The 19,871-nt window shown below is 31.2% G+C and overlaps 1 protein-coding gene across 1 annotated transcript; it reads left to right on the top strand.

Moving 5' to 3' along the window:
- The first annotated feature begins 521 nt into the window (after positions 1-521).
- Positions 522-18,773, top strand: LOC114325290 (synaptosomal-associated protein 29). Its single transcript, XM_028273311.2, has 2 exons — positions 522-1,065; positions 10,538-18,773. The coding sequence occupies exons 1-2, from the start codon at positions 634-636 to the stop codon at positions 10,862-10,864; spliced, it is 759 nt and encodes a 252-aa protein (XP_028129112.1). The 5' UTR covers positions 522-633; the 3' UTR covers positions 10,865-18,773.
- Positions 18,774-19,871: the final 1,098 nt, after the last annotated feature.

Here is a 19,871-nt window from a genome sequence, read left to right as displayed (position 1 = left end):
ATAAATATAAATAAACACAACAGCATTGGTTTATCAGTATTTTGTACATGTCATGTCAACTAAATATTTATTTTGCTAACCTGAATATATAATTTTATACATTGATTTATTACAGTTAAGTTTGAAACATCTGAATAGTTCTGCTTCCCTTCCCCTTCCCTTAATAACAAACATTTTTCTATCAAACAAACACTAAACATATCAAAATAGCGTGTACCAAAATATACAGTCACTGCGCACGCTAAATAATGACGTCACTGGCTTGATGAAGTTTAAATTCGCGTGTACCTAACTTTTTTATTTGCGTACACGTTAGCGTGTACCTAGACACAGCGAAAAATTTTACCTCAGAAATAATAACTAGTTTTAGAAGTAAGTTCTGCATATATTTATGTAAGTAATTATATATAAATAATTGTGTTAGTTTTCTTTTATACCCTAAAATAATATTTTTTATCACAAACTGTCAGTCTTAACTGTCAAATGCTATCACGTTTTATACGCCCTCTATGGTCAAATATGTGAACTTTGCATTTGTGACGTGAGACGTCAAGCATTGTGATACAATAACAAGTAATTTTTAATAATTAAATATTAGTTTAGTGTCGACAAAAAGAAAAGTAACAATACAAAATGTCTAGTCAAAAATATCCAAGATCGAATAATCCTTTTGAAGAAGATGACGTCGATGATGAAACCTTTTTGCGAAATTCGAGAAGACCAACATACAACAATGTGCAACCCACTTTTGATGAACAAATGCAGTCCTTTGCAGAGAGAAAACGAGTTATAGAGGAACGTACGCTTAACAGCACAGAAAAAAGCATAAGTATTTTAAGAGACTCTGAACAAGTGGGTATAGCAACAGCAGAAGAATTGATGAGACAAAGAGAGAAGCTTGAAAAAACTGATAAACAGCTGGATGAAATCAACTCTACACTTAGGTTTTCTCAGAAACATATAAATGGTATTAAGTCTGTTTTTAGCAGCTTGAAGAATTATATGGCTGGCAGGAGTGATTCTCCCAATTCAACAACTTCTAGTTCTACTCCCAGTACTGTTAAAGTAAGTATGATTGTAAATTCAAATAAACAAAATCATCATCGTATCATTAGCTGGACAATCCTTTGTGGATCTTGTTCTTTGTCCAGCCGCAGATCCAGCTTCGTTAAGAGAGAGGGCCAATTGGCTAAATTCCTTTAAAAATAAATGAATGTTTTTATAATCTTTATATATAATTAAAAAAGAATGTGTGTGTACTTTGTACGCACGTAAGAAGTTATACTTCTATTATATGATTTAAACGAAATTAATATACTTTTTATTTATATTTTATTCAAATATTAAACTAATTTACAGCGGCGGCTCGTGGGTCAATCTTCAGGGGGGTCATTTTGGTTTGAAAACTTCAAACTGTTGATTTTTTAAAGTATTTAAAAGATCTTTTAGCATTTATATTTTAGATAAAAAATACAGACTTAGATAAAACTCAATACTATTTACCCTAGTTTTCCGAAAATTAAATTTGTCTTTTTTTAGAGTAAATCTTTTAAAAAATATAGGAAAAATGGTATGAACAGGTTATTGACTGATATATAGATAGGAATATTTATAGTATAATAAATTGTAAATTTATTAAAACGAAACTTACTTTAAATATTTTTATATTTTAAGTCAATTCTTCTATCCTTTAGTTCTGCAAAATAGTCTATGACCTTCTCATTGAAATTTGGAATGCTCTTGACAAGCGTTTTCTCGATGCTCAGCATAGACAAGGCACTAAGTCTAGGTTGTCCCATCGTATTACGCAGGAATGTTTTTACTCTTTTTAAAGTAGAAAAACATCTCTCACTTTCCACGGTTGTCATAGGGAGTGTGCACAAAATATTTAATAACTTCACTGCTTCAGAAAATGTTTCAGACAAATTCATGTTAATAAAAAGCTGAAGTATGGCTACTGCACCAGCACTATTGCGAAAATCCTCACGACAATATAAGACTTCAAGTTCCGATTTTAGTTTGGAAATATTCACTGTGGGATAATTAGCCGTCACCATTTTTAAAATATTTTGCGGAAAGTTGGTAGTGTATGCTTCAAATTTCTCTATGTAGAATAACTGTGAAATCATGAGATGATCATTGAAACTAAACCTGTGATTTATTTCAGATATAATAATATCACAAATTTCAAGTGCAGTTCGTCGCTTTGGATCCTCTGCAGTAGTTTTTCTTTTTTTTGCTGTTGATGTGCTTGGTACTTCTGATTCCAAAATAGTATTTCTAATTATTTGGATATTGTTGTTAAAAGACAGGATACAATTTTTGACAGATATAACATCAATGTCTCGCATTTGCAATTGTTTAAACAATATATCAACATGGGGCATTATTTTATGGAAAAAATTTAACCAAAATAAAAAATGCTCATCTTCCAAATGTCTTTTTAAACCAGTTGCTTGATTTATATTGTTACCATCTTGCTCCTCATCAATAATTTCCTCTAAGCAAGATTTTAAATCATCTTTATAAGTGTATACAATTTCAACACATTTTGTATTGAAAGCCCATCGAGTAGGCGCAGCTTTAGGTAGCCTTACTTTAACCACTCTATCCAGAACCATCGTACGTTTTGGAGATCGGCCGAAAAAGGACGAAAATCCGTGTAAATTTGCAAAAAATATTTTTATCGGTTTGTGTTGACTCGCCGCTTTTTGGAGGATAAGATTAAATTGATGGGCATAGCAGTGAATGAAGTGTGCATTTGGGTATATTTCTTTAATTTTTGTTTGTACTCCTCCCAGTTTACCGCTCATGACTGATGCACCATCGTAACTTTGGGCAATCAATTTTTCAGGTGCTTCATTAATTTTTAATAATTGAAGTTCTTCCAATATTACATTAGTTAAATGTTGTGCTGTAGTACCTAGGGGGTTAACAAATTTCCAAAATCTTTCATGTACAATACCAGTTAATACATATCGCAATATGATAATCATCTGCGTTTTATTGGAGCTGTCTGTGGTCTCATCTACTTGAATGGCCACAAAATTTGTCTGGCCAATCTCCTTCATGATATGAGTATGCACAATGGCTAACATTGATTCTAAAATATCGTTCTGAATTGTTTTCGATGTTCCTTTAAATACTGTACTTTTTTCAATGTGTTCTTTAAACATTAAATCCAGTTCAGAAACAAAATCGATAAGGCCCAGAAAAATTCCACGATTATTGGAGCTGTCACTTTCGTCATGACCGCGCAATGCAATTTCGAAAACTCCACAAAATTTTACACAGTCGATTAGTTTGTTTAAAATATACCTATTTTTAGATACCAATTCATTAAAGTCATGCACAGATTTACGATATACACTATCAAGTTGCTGTCTTATGTTAACACGTCCTAAACTTGTGTAACTCATTGATGAATTTATATGAGTAGTTGAAGAGGCATGTTTTGTAATTTTCACTTTTAAATGCTTAATGTCAGTTACTCCATTTTTCGCCCATACAGCGTCATTCGAAAACAGTAAACACGGATAGCAAAAAAATGCATTTCTCACACTGCAGCCACAAATCCAATCAGCAGACGGTAACTAACTAAACGTGAGGCCGTCGACTCTACTAGAGGTATACGACGGAAAGGTCACTCCCACTCTCGCCCACGAAATTGCTATCTGCCGTCTCTTTTCTATTTTACATGCATTTGTCCATAAGCCATAAGAACTGTATATAGACAATTTAAAATACGGCCCAGCCACGGGCTTGTGTATAGCGCGAGGCGCGACGTTATTATATCTATTATATTTGTTTTGCCAATGCAGATTGCTGAGAGAGAATTTTATATTTCAGAGTGAAGTTTTAGATAAAAGATATTTTTAATAAAATTGGTATTTTTATGAGATTATTTTAGGGGGGTCATTGACCAATTGACCCTAAGGAGGAGCCGCGCTTGCTAATTTATACTTACTACTTCTTAAACATTTTTATTAAAACAGTGCCAAAAATTAAAATAATAAAAGAATAAAACACACACAAACACATTAAAAATGCCACAAATGATTTCTGAACATTAATTGTCGGAAATTTTTTTAACTAAATACGTATTTTCTGAAAATAAAATTATATAATAAATATACTTAGGGCCGGTTGTTCGAACGCTAATCAACAATGATCATTATCAAATAATTAATTACTGTCAATGTCAATTGTTAAAACATAATTAATTACAATTCTGAGACTATAATCAATTAATATAACAATAATTATTAACATAATTAATAATAAATCTCATAATTTTAATTAATTATGTTTTCAGCAACCCAAACAAAGTTGACATTGACAGTTTTGGTGACAGTAATTAAATATTTAATAATGATCATTGTTGATTAGCGTTCGAACAATCGGCCCTTACAATCATAAAATGTATAAAAAATAAAAGTTTTTATTGGGATTCGAACCAGCTATCAGCGCGGTTGGTATATTGGGGTTCATTCGCCTTAAACACTTCGCCACGGAGGCAATGTGTCATTATGTGCGAAGATCGACTAACTAAACAGATTAAGCTTTTGACATTTTTGAATTAAATTTAATTATTTTGATTTTGAATTGAAATGATTTAGAATTGAAAAAATACAACAGAACATAGAGTAAGAAAACAATATATTAGGTGAACATTGATAAAAATTTTGATGGTAATCAAATTATGTAAATAAAAGTATTACATACTATGTATTTTGGTAGGTTCAAATAGGTAGGTACCTAAGATACATTTACAATTATTACGTACCTGTTGCTTTTAAAAACTATTTAAATGTCACTACAATTATAAACTGTTTTGTTTCTGTCCTCACAACAATAAAACTAATATATTATACATTTGTTTACCTTCATATTGAACAATTATTTATTATTGACAGATCATTTCAACACCCAATCAGAGCCCGTATAACGACTAATACCATATTGTTGGTGTGCGCATGCGTGCAGATCAATATAAATTCACCCTCAATCTCAATCGCGCCTAAAGAAGTATAACTTCAAAAAATAAATCACCTGGTTTGAGAGGGGTGGCCGATCATCGCCATCCCTGGATCTGCCACTGTCTTTGTGTAGCTTGTTCTATGATTTTCCTCCATTCTGATCTGTTCCTTGCTTTGAATTCTGCCATGCTTGTTCCTTATAACATCTAAGTTTGGATCTTCCTTTTGACCTTCTCCCTACTGGCGTCTACCTTCTTATTTCTATCCAGTGGAAATATTCAATCTTTAACAAATGTCATGATGTCAGTTTCTTTGTATGCTGTGTATAATTCTAATTCAAATACAGTGGCGGCTTGTGATTTTTACCTACAATAGGGGAGGCTATACCTAACTGTAAAATATCTAGACAAATTTGCACTAAAAAAAATCCTCCAAAAAAAATTAATTTAAGGCCCCATTTTTTTGACCATTTTTTATTTACACTTTATAATATCATCATAATTTCATAATATCGTCGGTATACTTCGAAAACCAGATAAATGACAAAGTTTTAAATATTGAGTTAATTATACCAAAATTCTCAGCCTTTTACGCTCTACATACAGGTAAAATCCAATAAATGATACGACTTACCATTCAGCAGATAATTTGTGTAATAAACAAATAAGTTACACCTAACCAACTTTTCATTTTCAAATAAAACAATATATCGCTACTTACTTCCATAAAATCAAAGTTCTGTTGCATGTAAAACCAACTAAGCTCACATATACAGAGAGAGTCTGTAAAGTGGAATAAATTCAATATCTCAAATACTAATTGTTTTTTTGGAAAATGCCCAGACCCGTCGATTAGTATTTCAAATTGTCATTTTTGACATTCAATAAAAATGTATACAGGGTGTCCCAATTTAGAGATATGACGTCATCGTCGATTTTCTTAAATGGCAACACTGTCATTTTGATAGCTAATTTGATAGGGTTTGTAAAGTTATACATAACTGCAAAATATCAAATTTTTATTCTCTACCACAGTGCTTCCCAAACTGTGCGCCGCGGCGCCATGGGGCGCCGTGGCTCGACTACAGGGGCGCCGCGAAAGTTTTCTTCCAATATTAGACATAATCACATAATTACCTTCAAGTATTAAACATTAAACTAAAGTTATGACAACTTTTTAACTTTTAAAATATACCTATATAAAAATGTTTCCCATGATAAACGAGTTCAGTTATTAGTAACTTTTTAACTTTTAAAATATACCTATATAAAAATGTTTCCCATGATAAACGAGTTCAGTTATTAGTAATTTTATTTGATGCCGACAATATATATCCTGGATATTTTAAATTCCACGAAACAATTCTGTCACTACTGTAAATTGACTTCGGACCGACAGGCCATAAATCACTGTCGGTCGGCAAATACAATCGTCTCTTTGCACGTGCACATTTTAAAACTATCATAGAAACTATCAAACTGTACATAGAAAAATTAATGATAATAATATCAATGATTGTTGTTCCTTGTTGCAGGAGTTTATTATCTCCAATGAAGTTAATATCTCTTGCAATATTAAATCTATTTTTGCGGATCACTTATCAGAGCTAATAATGCTTATCAGAGCTTATCAAATGGTTCGAAAAATACTTTCAAGCTGATAATATCGACCAGTTTGCATGGATTCAAGATCCATTTAGAGCGGAAGCTCCTTCTGAATTTACTTCTTTAGAAGAAGAAAATCTCATTGATTTGGCTTGCGACAATACGTTGAAGACAAAGTTTGGCTGCACGGAACTAACTGATTTTTGGATATCAGTAAAAGATGAATATCAGCTGCTGAGTGGTAAAGCTCTGCGCATCTTAATTCCATTTGCAACATCCTATTTGTGCGAAGCTGGGTTTTCGGCGGTCGCTGTAATAAAAAGTAAATACCGTGCGAAAATTAACGTGGAACAAGAAATGAGGGTAGCTGTGTCCAGTTTGATTCCGAGATTTGAAAAGTTGTGTAATGAACAAGAACAAGCTCATTTATCCCATTAATTACTGTAATTATTTTTTCAATAAATTGTTTGTGAATTTAAAGTATGTTTCATTATTATTAAATTAACCTAACCATATCAACTGCAACAGAAACCGTATTAACTACAGTTAAAGTTAGACGTTAAATCAATATTTTGACTCAGGGCGCCGCGGAAAAATTCTAGTTTATTAAGTGCGCCGCGAACTAAAAAACTTTGGGAACCACTGCTCTACCATTTACAAGATAATAGAAAATAACAAAGTTATATCTGTAATTTGGAATATATTCAATAATTAAAATACTAACTGTTTTTTTGAAAAATGCTCAGACGCGTCGATTAGTATATCAAATTGTCATTTTTGACATATAATAATAATGTATACAGGGTGTCCCAATTTAGAGATATGACGTCATCGTTGATTTTCTTAAATGGCAACACTATCATTTTGATAGCTATTTTGATAGCGTGTGTAAAGTTATACACATCTGAAAAATTTCAAAATTTTATTCCCTACCATTTACAAGATAATAAAAAATAACAAAGTTATGAAGAACAAGAAGTAATCAAATATTAATTGAATTTATTTATTTCAATTAAGCAAATGCTCATAACGTTGCCCATTGACAATTTGACAATAATTGAGGGCAACATTATGAGTTTTTGCTTAATTTATTGAAATAATCAAATTCAATTATTAGTTGATTACTTCTTTTTCATAACTTTGTTATTTTTTATTATCATCTAAATGGTAGAGAATACAAATTTGAAATTTTGCAGTTATGTATAACTTTACAAACCCTATCAAATTAGCTATCAAAATGACAGTGTTGCTATTTAAGAAAATCGACGATGACGTCATATCTCTAAATTGGGACACCCTGTATACATTATTATTGAATGTCAAAAAGGACAATTTGAAATACTAATCGACGGGTCTGAGCATTTTCCAAAAAAACAATTAGTATTTGAGATATTGAATTTATTCCACTTTACAGACTCTCTCTGTATATTTGCCGGACAACAATATATTTCTACTGCTATATATCTACCATATTTAGTAAAAAGGTGATAAATGTCTTTAATACAGTGTGATTTATTTCGATTTACAGGTAAAACCAGGTAAGTGATCGCACCTTGATCTTAAATTTAGGTTTAGTCAGCTAGGTCTCTTAACTATTTCAAACTAATGATAGAATATTATTTCTGATATATGCATCTTTCACTAGCATATCGAATATCAAACACAACTGGTACTCTTAATTCAAAATAAAACACTAAACTTTAAAAACGTTTTTTCTCGATTTCAGTATTTCGACATTTATCTGGTTTTCGTAGTATACCGACAATATATCATTTTAAAAATAGTTAGTCTAATTGTAAAAGTGTATTACCAAAGTTTGTATTGTTTATTTGTTAACAATTCTATCTCTGTAAGTATATATGCATATCAAAATAAATACAGATTTGAAGTTTTGCAGTACATACAGGTTGAAGGTTCACATTTTTTAAGATACTCAACTGAAGGTTTTTAATTCTAAAGGCTGCCTACTGTGCATCCAAAAACACGGTAAATTACCGATATTTTGCTTTGCATTACAGATATCGGAAAAAGTTATTTGAACAAGTTGTTCCAAATATTATTCTAACCCCACATACCAACTTTCATCACAAAATTCACACTTTTAGTTTTTTCATTATTTGTAGTCAGGATCCTAAAATTGGAGCGGAGGCTGCTGGCCATTTAGCCGCCCAAAGCATTATGGTGAACAGTAGCACCATCATGCAAAAACCATATTTTGTCACATATATGAAGTGGAAAGTCCTCCAATAATATGGGCAATTGTAACAAAATAGTTACCACGAAGTCCCAGTAGGTCCCACGACATAGTTACCAACAATACCTCCCCACACATTCAGTGTCCATCTAATTTGACTGTGTGTAACTATGTGATTACTTGTGGGATAATAATAAAAGTTATGCCTATTAACTGAACCGTTTTTATGAGACTTAGCTTTATCTCCAAACAGTACATTATCAAGGAAATCTCTCTGTTTATTGTTTTTATCTAGACCCATTCACAAAATAATATGCTGTCCAAAGAGTGGTAAGGTAGTTCTTTTTCTTTGGAAATATTTCGTATACTTGTATCTGGATTTTCAGTAACTGCCAGCAACACATTTATTTCGTTTTCCTCTGTTACAGTACTTTTTGTTCGTTAATTTTTTTCATACATAACTGAACCAGTGCGGTTTTTATTGCACTCCTCTAATATCAAGAACATAACTAACTTTTAGGAAATATTATATAAAAATTAAAGCATAGTAACAGTACTTGTCGATAATTATATAAAATACAGGGTGTTCCATTTAAAATTACTGAGAAAATAATGTACTTCCGTTTTGACTCACCCTGTATTCGTTATAAACAAAATTAGCAATATCAATCATTTTTGAAAATATTCACAATCAACAAAAAAATATGGCACCAATAAACCATTGCTGTTGTGTTTATTTTTATTTATACAGGGAGTTGAACTTGTTACGATTTTCATACAAAATTGGTTATTACTTTGTAAATACCCTGTATAACATTACAAACCTTTAAATTTTTGGGATGGGGTTGTTAAGAAGATTTCGAATACAAAATAAAATACAGGGTGTGAATACAAAACACATTCTACAGTATTGATGGATTTTTAAATTTTTAACATTTTTGCAACAACAGTTCTAAATTTTTATTTGTAACTTTTATTTCTTATTTATTTTATTGTAATCACTGTTTTATTTTAATCATAATATGTACTTTTATTATATATTGTACTCTATTGTACTAAAACCTTGACTAGTCCGATAAGATTTATCCATTTTTTTTTGTAAGAATTGTGTAAACTTTGTGGATGAATAAATTCTATCTATATATCTATCTATACCCTGTATAACATTACAAACCTTTATATTTTCGGGATGGGAATGTTAAGAAGATTTCGAATACAAAATAAAATACAGGGTGTGCCATTTAAAAAGACATGAAAGAACATACATTTGGTCTGCCACTATGTTATCGAACACCCTGTAACATTCTAACTAATTTTGTGATGTGGAACTCAAAGTTAGCTACAATTTTTGTTATTAACTTTTTTGCTGTGTATTACTATAGCAGATTACTGAGCTTTGTCACACTAATCAATCACACTAATCAATCACCCTGTATAACCTGAATTTACATGATATATCACTTTAAATTGGACACATATGCAAAACTTTTCTATTATTAATTTTACGAAAAAAAGTTATTCTTCATAAAAAGTTCTACATGGTGTAAAACCTGTTCAACCACATCACATATAAAATTTTATTAGTATTAAACGAGGTATGTCAAAAAGTATGAATTTCCCTCAAGAGTAAAGTACCTGTGTGTACAAATATATAGTAGATATAGTTATTTTAAAAGTATTGTTTTTTATTTACTTTTAATATAACAGATTTTTATTATATGTTACCATGAATCTAATTAACATGAACATTATATTTTTAGCAATCTACATCCAACCCAAATTTAGAAGAAAAACTTGAGTCATATGATCGCTATGAAAACCACCCATCAACAAGACTGAGGAACAATGATTACAACAACTTTAGTCAGATATCTTCAGGTGGTAGTAAAGACTTTAGTGCTAGACTAGATGCAAATTTACAAGAAATGTGTTCAAATATATCTCGTCTTAAAGGTTTGGCTTCAGAATTAGGTACAGAAATAGAATCACAAAATGATTTGATTGGAGACATCACAGATAAGACATTACTTGCTGATATTACTATTACTAAACAAAATAAAGAGATGAATAGGATTTTAAAAAAATAATTGAAAATTTATGAGGTAGTACAATTTTTGGCCTAACTATATTCTGAAAATGCTGTTTACTATTTTGCTATTAAACTAATTGAAATCTTTATTACACATAAATAAAAATGCATAGGTGCAATATTAACTATACCTACTGTTTTTTATACATACATATTATATTTATTTAATAATTACAATTTAAGAGAAAAATAAATATAAAGAGAAAAAATTAATATAAATAATAAGCAGAAACTTTGGAAAAACTTAACAGCAGAATAAACCTTGGAGCAGAAAAATCTGTATTGTTATTGTAACTTCCAAAAAGTGGAGAATATGGTGAATGTAGCTTACTCAGTTCATTGGCTTGATCATTTCATTCATAGAGATTTTGACCAATAGAAACCTACAAAAATAAAAATTTCAGTGATTATTTTTTAATGATTTTAATTTTTCATCACATGTTTAATTCTGTCCAATCAGATTATTATTATACCTACTGCGAATAATCTACTTACATTATTATACTGAGAATAAACTTTAATTATTTTGTTTCTGTATAATTACAAGTTTTCTAGTTTTGACAACTGTCACATTTAAGAAAATTAACCAAAACAGACTTTCAGTTCTGCATCTAATGTCAAATTAATTGTCATGAGGACAATATAAATCAGCAATTTTAAGCGTTCAAGTGTAATTCGGTAAGATTATTTCATGAATAAAACTATAAATTATTTTAACTAATATTTTATTGATATCTTCGTCTGAATATTTGCTAAACCTGCTCATGATGTTCACTTTGACCAGTTGTAAAATATTAATTGTGATAGAAATGTCACTGAATGTATATTCACAAAGACTTGAATTTTGTATGTGAGTATTAAAACATAATCTTTCGAATATCACACGATAATATGAATAAATAAGAAAATAATGCCTAGTTTGTTTCTCAAACTTGTTGCCATTCGGCAATAGTCACTCGAGGTCTGCGGGCTCCCATGTCTATTGCCGGGCAACAAGTTTTAGAAAAATTGTCGCATTATTTTCAAGTTATTCTCACTCTCTGTGATATTTATGTTGATTATTTCATTCATAGGATATTCTGACCAATAGAAAGCTACATAAATCTAAATTAAATCGATAATTTTTGATAATTTCCCGTCGTCAAGTATATTACGTCAGATGCCCTTCATTGCTACGAAAAATACATTCAGTGACATTAATGACAATTATTAATGTTTTAAAAATTATAAAAGTCATGACTTTCAACCGTCAAATTAATATTTATAACAACTGTGTGTTTAATTGTACTAATTTGTACTTACATAAATAATTTACAATAAAATTTTGGTGTTGAACAGATTTATTCATGAAATAATCGCAACAAATTGCACTCGATCTCTAAAATTAGTATAGAATTTTAGAGCTCTTGTGCAATTACTACTGATAATTTTTTTTTGATAATTTCCCGTCGTTAAGTTACGCGGTAGATGTCCTTCGTTGCTACGTAAAAATAAACATTCCGTGACATTAATGACAATAATTAATGTTTTACAACTTGTCAAAGAGAAAATGGTGAGCAGGTTTAGCAAATATTCAGGCGAAGATATCAATACAATATTAGTTAGAATGATTTGAAAATACAGATTTATTCATGAAATAATCTTACCGAGTTACAGTTGAGCTCACTCATTCAGTTCATTTTGTTAAATGTGGCAGTTGTCAAAACTCTCTACACTCTTTCTCTTAAAAATGGCTGATTTCTTGTTTTTGCCCGCATTAATGTCTGTCTTTTGCATATTTATTTTTGGTCTAATCTCCTTGGCAGCTATTTTCAGCTATGTATGTATGTTTCCGTATATTCTCATACCTCCTATGTTTTCGTACTTCCATATATTCACAGTAGAAATTAGCTATGTGGAGCAGTATATAATTAGAAAAAGTCTATATTTTTTCCAATTGGGCTTTCGCTCCATGCGTGACCATGGTGGGGATACAATGGTGGGGATGTAATGCAGTAATCAGTATCAGACAACTTACAAGACCAATAACAATTTGCTAAAGAGTTCTAAAAATATCTGTTTTCTATATAAATTCAGGTTAAAAATCTATAAAAAAATCATAATTTAGTGGAGTAAACTTGTCTGTGGCTGGACCAATTACAAACAAGCAATATAACGCAGTAAATTTGAATGACTCCCCCTAGTTTAAAAACGAGGATAGATTTTTCCCTTTTTGTTCCGTTTGGAGTTGAAAAGATAAATTGTGATAAAATTTTAGAAACCCAGTTCTTAATACTACATTCATTGTATACATAAATTGGAATAATAAAGTTTAAAAACTTATTATTAATAATTTGCAACTTCAGAACATGTATTTGTCGTATTATGCTTAACTTCAAATTGTTGTCGCCAAAAATTTCAGATGACGGCGCTAGGTGTCGCGTCAGTCATGCGCGGAGTGAATACGTATTGCTGGGACACCACCACCACCGCCATAGTTCGGTTGCCCTCAGTGATTAGTATACATATTTTCTATCTATATATTGCTTCACAAAGCATAGGTACTTCGAACCATCATGAATTTTTGTAAAATTTAAAATTGTCAGTTTACTTTATTTATTTTTCTTGACAAAAAGACAGCATTTGTAATGAAATATTTAACTTCACTGGGTATTTTATGTTTACTTTGTTTATTAAACGACAGAATATCAATATTTTAATTTAATTTGTCAAATTAGGAGAAAAGAATCATTAGAAAAAATACAAATATATAACTGGCAATTTTGATATTATTTTTAGAGATTTATTTATTAAAGTACTAGTTTTTAGGCACAATTATTACAATAATTATAACGATTAGGTAAAATTGGCGCCAATTATTAATTAAACCATTTTTCAGTTGTGTTTTCAGGAAAGTATTTCAACCTCTTGGGTGGGCCGGATAGCTCAGGCGGTAGGATGCCTGACTTCCACGCAGGTAGGCCAGGGATCGAATACCAGCGCCGGGCGAGCGAAAACATCTAGACATTTTTAAAAATGTCTATAGGCCCCAGGTCGACTCAGCCTGAATGAAATGAGTACCTTGGGTAAAACTAGGCGGTTGAAGCGTAGCATTAGTCCTATTACCCTCCCTGTTTGGGATTATAGCAGGGTAGTCTGCTATCTCTAGGTCCTACGGTATACAGTGCATATACCTTAGGACCTAGAGATAGCAGACTACCCTGATATAATCCCAAAGCCGCGTTGGCCGTATAAAACGGGAGACTATTATTATTATTTCAACCTCTTGTATTAAAATTCGCCTTTTTCTTCTGTTAAGAACAACTAAAAGATGTACACCGGTTCCGGAGATATAATATAATTTTTACATGTGATTTATATCCTCTTCTTCTTTCTCTTGCATATAGGCAGTACTGCTTGTTTTTCTTTAACGGTGCGTTTCATTCTGTCCGTAAATTGTCATTCCATATTTTCCTTGGGCGTCGTACACTTCTTCTGCCTAACGGTGACTTGTCCCAGGCGATTCTTACTATCCTTGATTCAGACATCCTGCTTATGTGTTGATTCCACTCTTCTTTTCTGTTTTTTATCCAGGTATTCATATTGTCTACCCGACATATGCGTCTGATTTCCTCACTTCTTATCCTGTCCTGTAGTCCTTTTCCAGCAATCCTTCTTAAGATCTTCATTTCGTTGGTCTCCAGATGTCTTTATGTTTTGCTTGTATCTGGTCTTGTTTCGGCCGTGTAAGCCATAACTGGTCTAATAACTGACTTACAGTCGGAAAAATGAAAGAATACCCATGAACGAACATATAAAACACGCTGTATATTCCTGTCACCGTGTCACAAAGAAAATTGTCCAGTGCAAGTACCTACATGTAACAATAATTATTACATGTATTTGCGCTGGCCAATTTTTTGTGTGACACGGTGACAGGAAAATACAGCGTGTTTTATATGTTCGTTCATGGGTATTCTTTTATTTTTCCGACTGTATATATTCGGGCCTTTGTTTCCACTCTTAGGTGTTTGTTGTTCCAAATTGTGTCGTTTTGGCATCAGGCCGTTCTACTTACTTTAATTCGTTGTACTCTGGGCTAATTAACAAAATACAAGGAAAAGTTATTTACCAGCAATTTTATTGCTGGAATCGAATCTTATGACCCTATATATTAATAATATAGGTATGCAAAGTCCGCAGACAGTGTGATACTTTTTTTATAAACAAAATGGCGCCCGAAAATCGTGTTTTTTTCAATTTTTGCTCTATAACTCTTCAACTTTACACCAAAAACACTCGAATAAAAATTCACCCTAATTAAATTCTGCATAGCAACGTGTTTTTCCCGATTTACTTCGACGAAAATATTCCCCGGAAAATGCAGGTTTTTCCAACAAAATTTTTAATTTTCAACTAAAATTTTAAATAAGTAATTGTTCATCAATAATTTTTTTTTTCTCTCATTCTGGCCTTGGTTAACTAGAACCTTTAGCCACGTAATTGTATAGCTTATCACTAACTCAGTTGTAATGTGTAGTGTGTGTGTTGAATAAGTGTCTTGTTACTTTGCAAAGTCGACGTCATTGTCTTTGCAAAGAGACGCTAATTGTATCCGAACGTCTGCGGTCCCTCCGGTGAGTACCGGTCCCACAAGGACAGAAACTATTTTCATTTATTAATTTATAATAAATGAAAAAATTCCTGACCCTGGTGAGATTCGAACTCAATACCATTCGGAACTTTCGATCCAAAGGTTAGGCGCTCTTACCACTGAGCCACAGAGGGGGTATCAATAATTAAATAACTTAGTAATATAAAAGATCCCTTTGTATAGATTATAATTCCAGAAGCCGATCGAAATTGAATGAACAGTTTAGCAACAATTGAATTGTTAAATAAAAATTTACGGTCGCTATAATAACCACAATAATTATGATGCATAAGAATAACTATGATTTTTGTATAAAGAGACACTGTACCTATCTAATGCACTTTACGGGATTGAAATTGGACTATTTAAGCGGCCTCAGGAATATTTTAAAATTATAAACTATTTTTTGGCTTATAAACAAATAGAATATCTCGGGAAATATTAAATTAAATTAAATCATAAAAACGGTATTGGAAAAAAATCGACAGGACGCTTCTTTTAAAATAAAAACCGTTTAATTGGGATGAGTGGTTCCTGAGATACAACCGGTCAAAGTTGACCGGCATTTACGGCAAAGATATAAACAATAGGATCATAATTTTCGAACCATCACCTTTTTATTTTTGTCCTCCTTCTCCACACAAATTTTCATATCTTAAAAATACTCATAACGTATATTATTATAATAAAAACTATCGATGTTACGAGTGAAAAAAGCCAAAAATAGCAAAATTCCAATCAAATATTAGGTTCGAGAAAATGTAATCTGAAAGTTCAAAATCGGCATACGTTAAAAAATGCATTTTCTCGGCTTCCCATGGAGCAATTTTCTTCATTCTTTTTTTTTTGTTCCCAAGTAACTCGAGTAGAGCCATCTAACTAACGCATTATTAAATGTCAATCTTGCTTTTGTTTTATTATAATAAATTAATTTATTTATAAGAAAAGAAAACAGAAGACTACATATTTTTCCATTTGTAGACTTTTTTTTAGATAAACTTACTACAAGTGTACATTTTAACGTTAAAAACACAAATATTCTCATTTGAAAGCTGTATAGTTATTTAAACAATCTTTATTTAAACAAATTAAAAAAAATTTGTTATAATAAATAAATTAATTTATTATAACGAAACAAAAGCAACTTTGACATTTAATAATGCGTTAGTTGGATGGCTCTACTCGAGTTATTTGGAAACAAAAAAAGAATGAAGAAAATTGCTCCATGGGAAGCCGAGAAAATGCATTTTTTTAACGTATACCTATTTTAAACTTTGAGATTACATTTTCTCCAACCTAATTTTTGATTAGAATTTTGCTCTTTTTGGCAATTTTCACTCGTAATATCGATAGTTTTTATTATAATAATATATGTTATGAGTATTTTAAAGATATGAAAGTTGGTGTGGAGAAAAAAGAGTTATTTAATTATTGATGAACAATTACTTATCTAAAATTTTAGTAGAAAAATAAAAATGTTGTTGGAAAAACCCGCATTTTCCGGGGAAAATTTTCGTCGAGGTAAATTGGGAAAAACACGTCTCTATGTAGAATTTAATTACGGTGAATTTTTATTTGGGTGTTTTTGGTGTAAAGTTAAAATCTTGGGAGGTATAGAACAAAAATTTAAAAAACACGATTTTCGGGCGCCATTTTGTTTATAAAAAAAAGTAGCACACTATCTGCGGACTTTGCATACCTATATTATAAATATATACAATCATAAGATTCGATTCCAGCAATAAAATTGCTGGTAAAAACCGCCTATTCTCCGATAATCTGCCCAGACTATTGGTCTTTTACCTCTTCTCCGATATTGTTGTCGGCTGATAGATTAATTCCCAGGTATTTGAAAGTCATTATTTGCTGTATAATTTGATTGTCTAACTCCAATTTGCATCTTATTGGTTCTTTGGATATTACTAAGCTTTTTGTTTTTTGGCCTGATATTTTCATATTCATTTCTTTTGCGTTAATGTTGAATTCGTGCAGTAATCTTTGTATGTCGTCTTCGCACTCTGCTACTAACACGGTGTCATCAGCTTAACAGAGTATTTTTATCTCTGTATCGCCCGTTTTGTACCCTGTTTTTTTCTTCACTTGTTTTATTATTGCATCCAACATTATGTTAAACAGTAGAGGGTTTAGTGAATCTCCTTGCCTGATTCCTGTGTTTGCTTCTATGGGTTCTGTTATTATTCCATTGACTTTCACTTCTGTTTTATTTCATACATATATGTTTTTTATCAGTTTTATGATATCCAATGGTAAATTTTTTATCTAATATTATAATTATATCAATTGTGCAATTTAAATATGTAACAAGTAATCAACAATTATGAACATGTGGTAAATGCAAAAATTTCTTTTTTTGTCATTTGTTCGGATATTGATATATCTCATGTAACGTGCATCAATTAACTGCCTTTTATGTTTGTTTATCGTTAAATATAATTAATGAATCAGATAGATTTAGTCTTATCATCTGAATGCAAAAAATAAATTATTTCGTAGTTAGGTCAAAGCAGATTTTATTTTGTTATTAATATATATTGTAACAGATATAAATATCAAAAGTTATAGTTTAATTATTATGGATGATCATGTACTGCAAAGTTTATTTTTCTTAGTTTTTATCGATGGATATAAAATTTTTATTGGCCACTATCATTCTCTTTCCGGATGGTAAGATCCTATTTCTGTCTTATAAAATACTCCACCTGTTGAAGAGTGTGACTTAAACGGTAGTCATTCACCACGTCCACTCCACTCGTTTATCTGCTGTATATCGCGTCTAGTCTACTACTACATTACTGCAATATCCCTGTTTCTTTTTTCCGCTGTTTCTTCAGTCTCATTTTCTGTCTCTGGTGCATGCAACCAAGTCTTGCACTGAGTTTCTCTGACCTAAGTCTATCTTATGTTTACGTATTTCTTTCATTCAAACCACACACCCAGAATATACTCGGCATTCTCTTTATCATCCTTGGCAATACGCAGTATTATAGGAAGTAATGTGACACGCTTCACACGTAACACTTTTATTTAACAGAAAAATATACTTTGCATCAAAAGGAATATTTTAGTACAAATGGTTTATATCAAAGGAATATTGTATTTTTAAGAAATATCCGTATATAAGTGCTATTTATGTTATGTAAAAATCCCCAAAGACAGTTGTGTGTGTTCTTAGATGTAAGAAAAATGTAAATTTATTTCTATTGTTTGGCATAAGGTTTCCTATATTTTAAATATATTTTTCTTTTAATACTCAGTTACATTCCTAGGTATTGTAAATTATATTTTTGTGTTATATATGTATTTTGTCAATACAAATCTTTTAAAAAATTTATAAGTGATGTAATATTCCAAGTACATTATCCTGTAAGGCGCGTTTACACGATGCTTCATTTTGTGTCTTGTGTGAAATATTGGTAAGAAGTAGAGGCAGACCTCAAACAAGATGGGCTGATGACATCAAGCTAATGATTCGCCACGAATGGATGCAAAATACAGAACAGAACAGAAATGAATGGACACACCTAAGGGAGGCTGACACCCGACGATGGATGGAATAGCTTTTGATGATGATGATGCTGGAAACGTTATGTGCAATTTGCAACGTACGTCTTTTTCTGTTTTTGCCGTATAAAAAGTACAGGCAAAAACAAGGAATATCACTTTTTTATTAATTCTGTTTTTTCTCACCATGTGGTATCAAAAGCTGAGTACTATCGACTAGGCTATCGATTCAGGACAATAAACAGAAAGATCAGTCTATATAAATTTTCTAAGAATTTGTATCCAGGCGAAGGACCAGGATTGTCCGCACGCCACTGAGCAAAAATACGGAATGTTAGCGTTTTTTGGTGCATTATTAAATTAATTTAATAGTTTAATTAGTAATTAATATATTAATTAATTGAAATTAATAATATAAGAAGTTAATACAGATTCATATTATATTAAGATTATAGAATAAGAATTGCTAGAATTCTGCCAAGAATCTCCTAAGTAGTTTTTAGATAATCATAAGAATTAAACATTTATTGGTGTTTATCTCAATGTGACATTCCTTGTTTTTTCCCTGTACTCTATATATGTTCTCTACAAAACTGTTCTACAAAATCCAACATCTTTGAACATGTTTGGACTGGGTAAAGTGGACAGTCCTGTTGTAGTCAGAGGAAATATTTGGTATGGAAACATGCCAAAAACATCGAGGCCATGCGAAAAATGTAGAAAATGCGGATCCAGTTGGAGAAACCTTTGTACGGACAACCATCCCAATGAAATCATTATATCAACAATAGAGCGTCGAAGCATTGATTGTCCTAGGAGAGATGTTTCCCCAAATAGCTGTACAATGGAG

Source organism: Diabrotica virgifera, chromosome 3, assembly GCF_917563875.1.
Source record: "Diabrotica virgifera virgifera chromosome 3, PGI_DIABVI_V3a".
NCBI lineage: Eukaryota > Metazoa > Arthropoda > Insecta > Coleoptera > Chrysomelidae > Diabrotica > Diabrotica virgifera.
The sequence above is the reverse complement of the archived record's forward strand: the minus strand, read 5'-3'. Positions and strand labels throughout refer to the sequence as shown.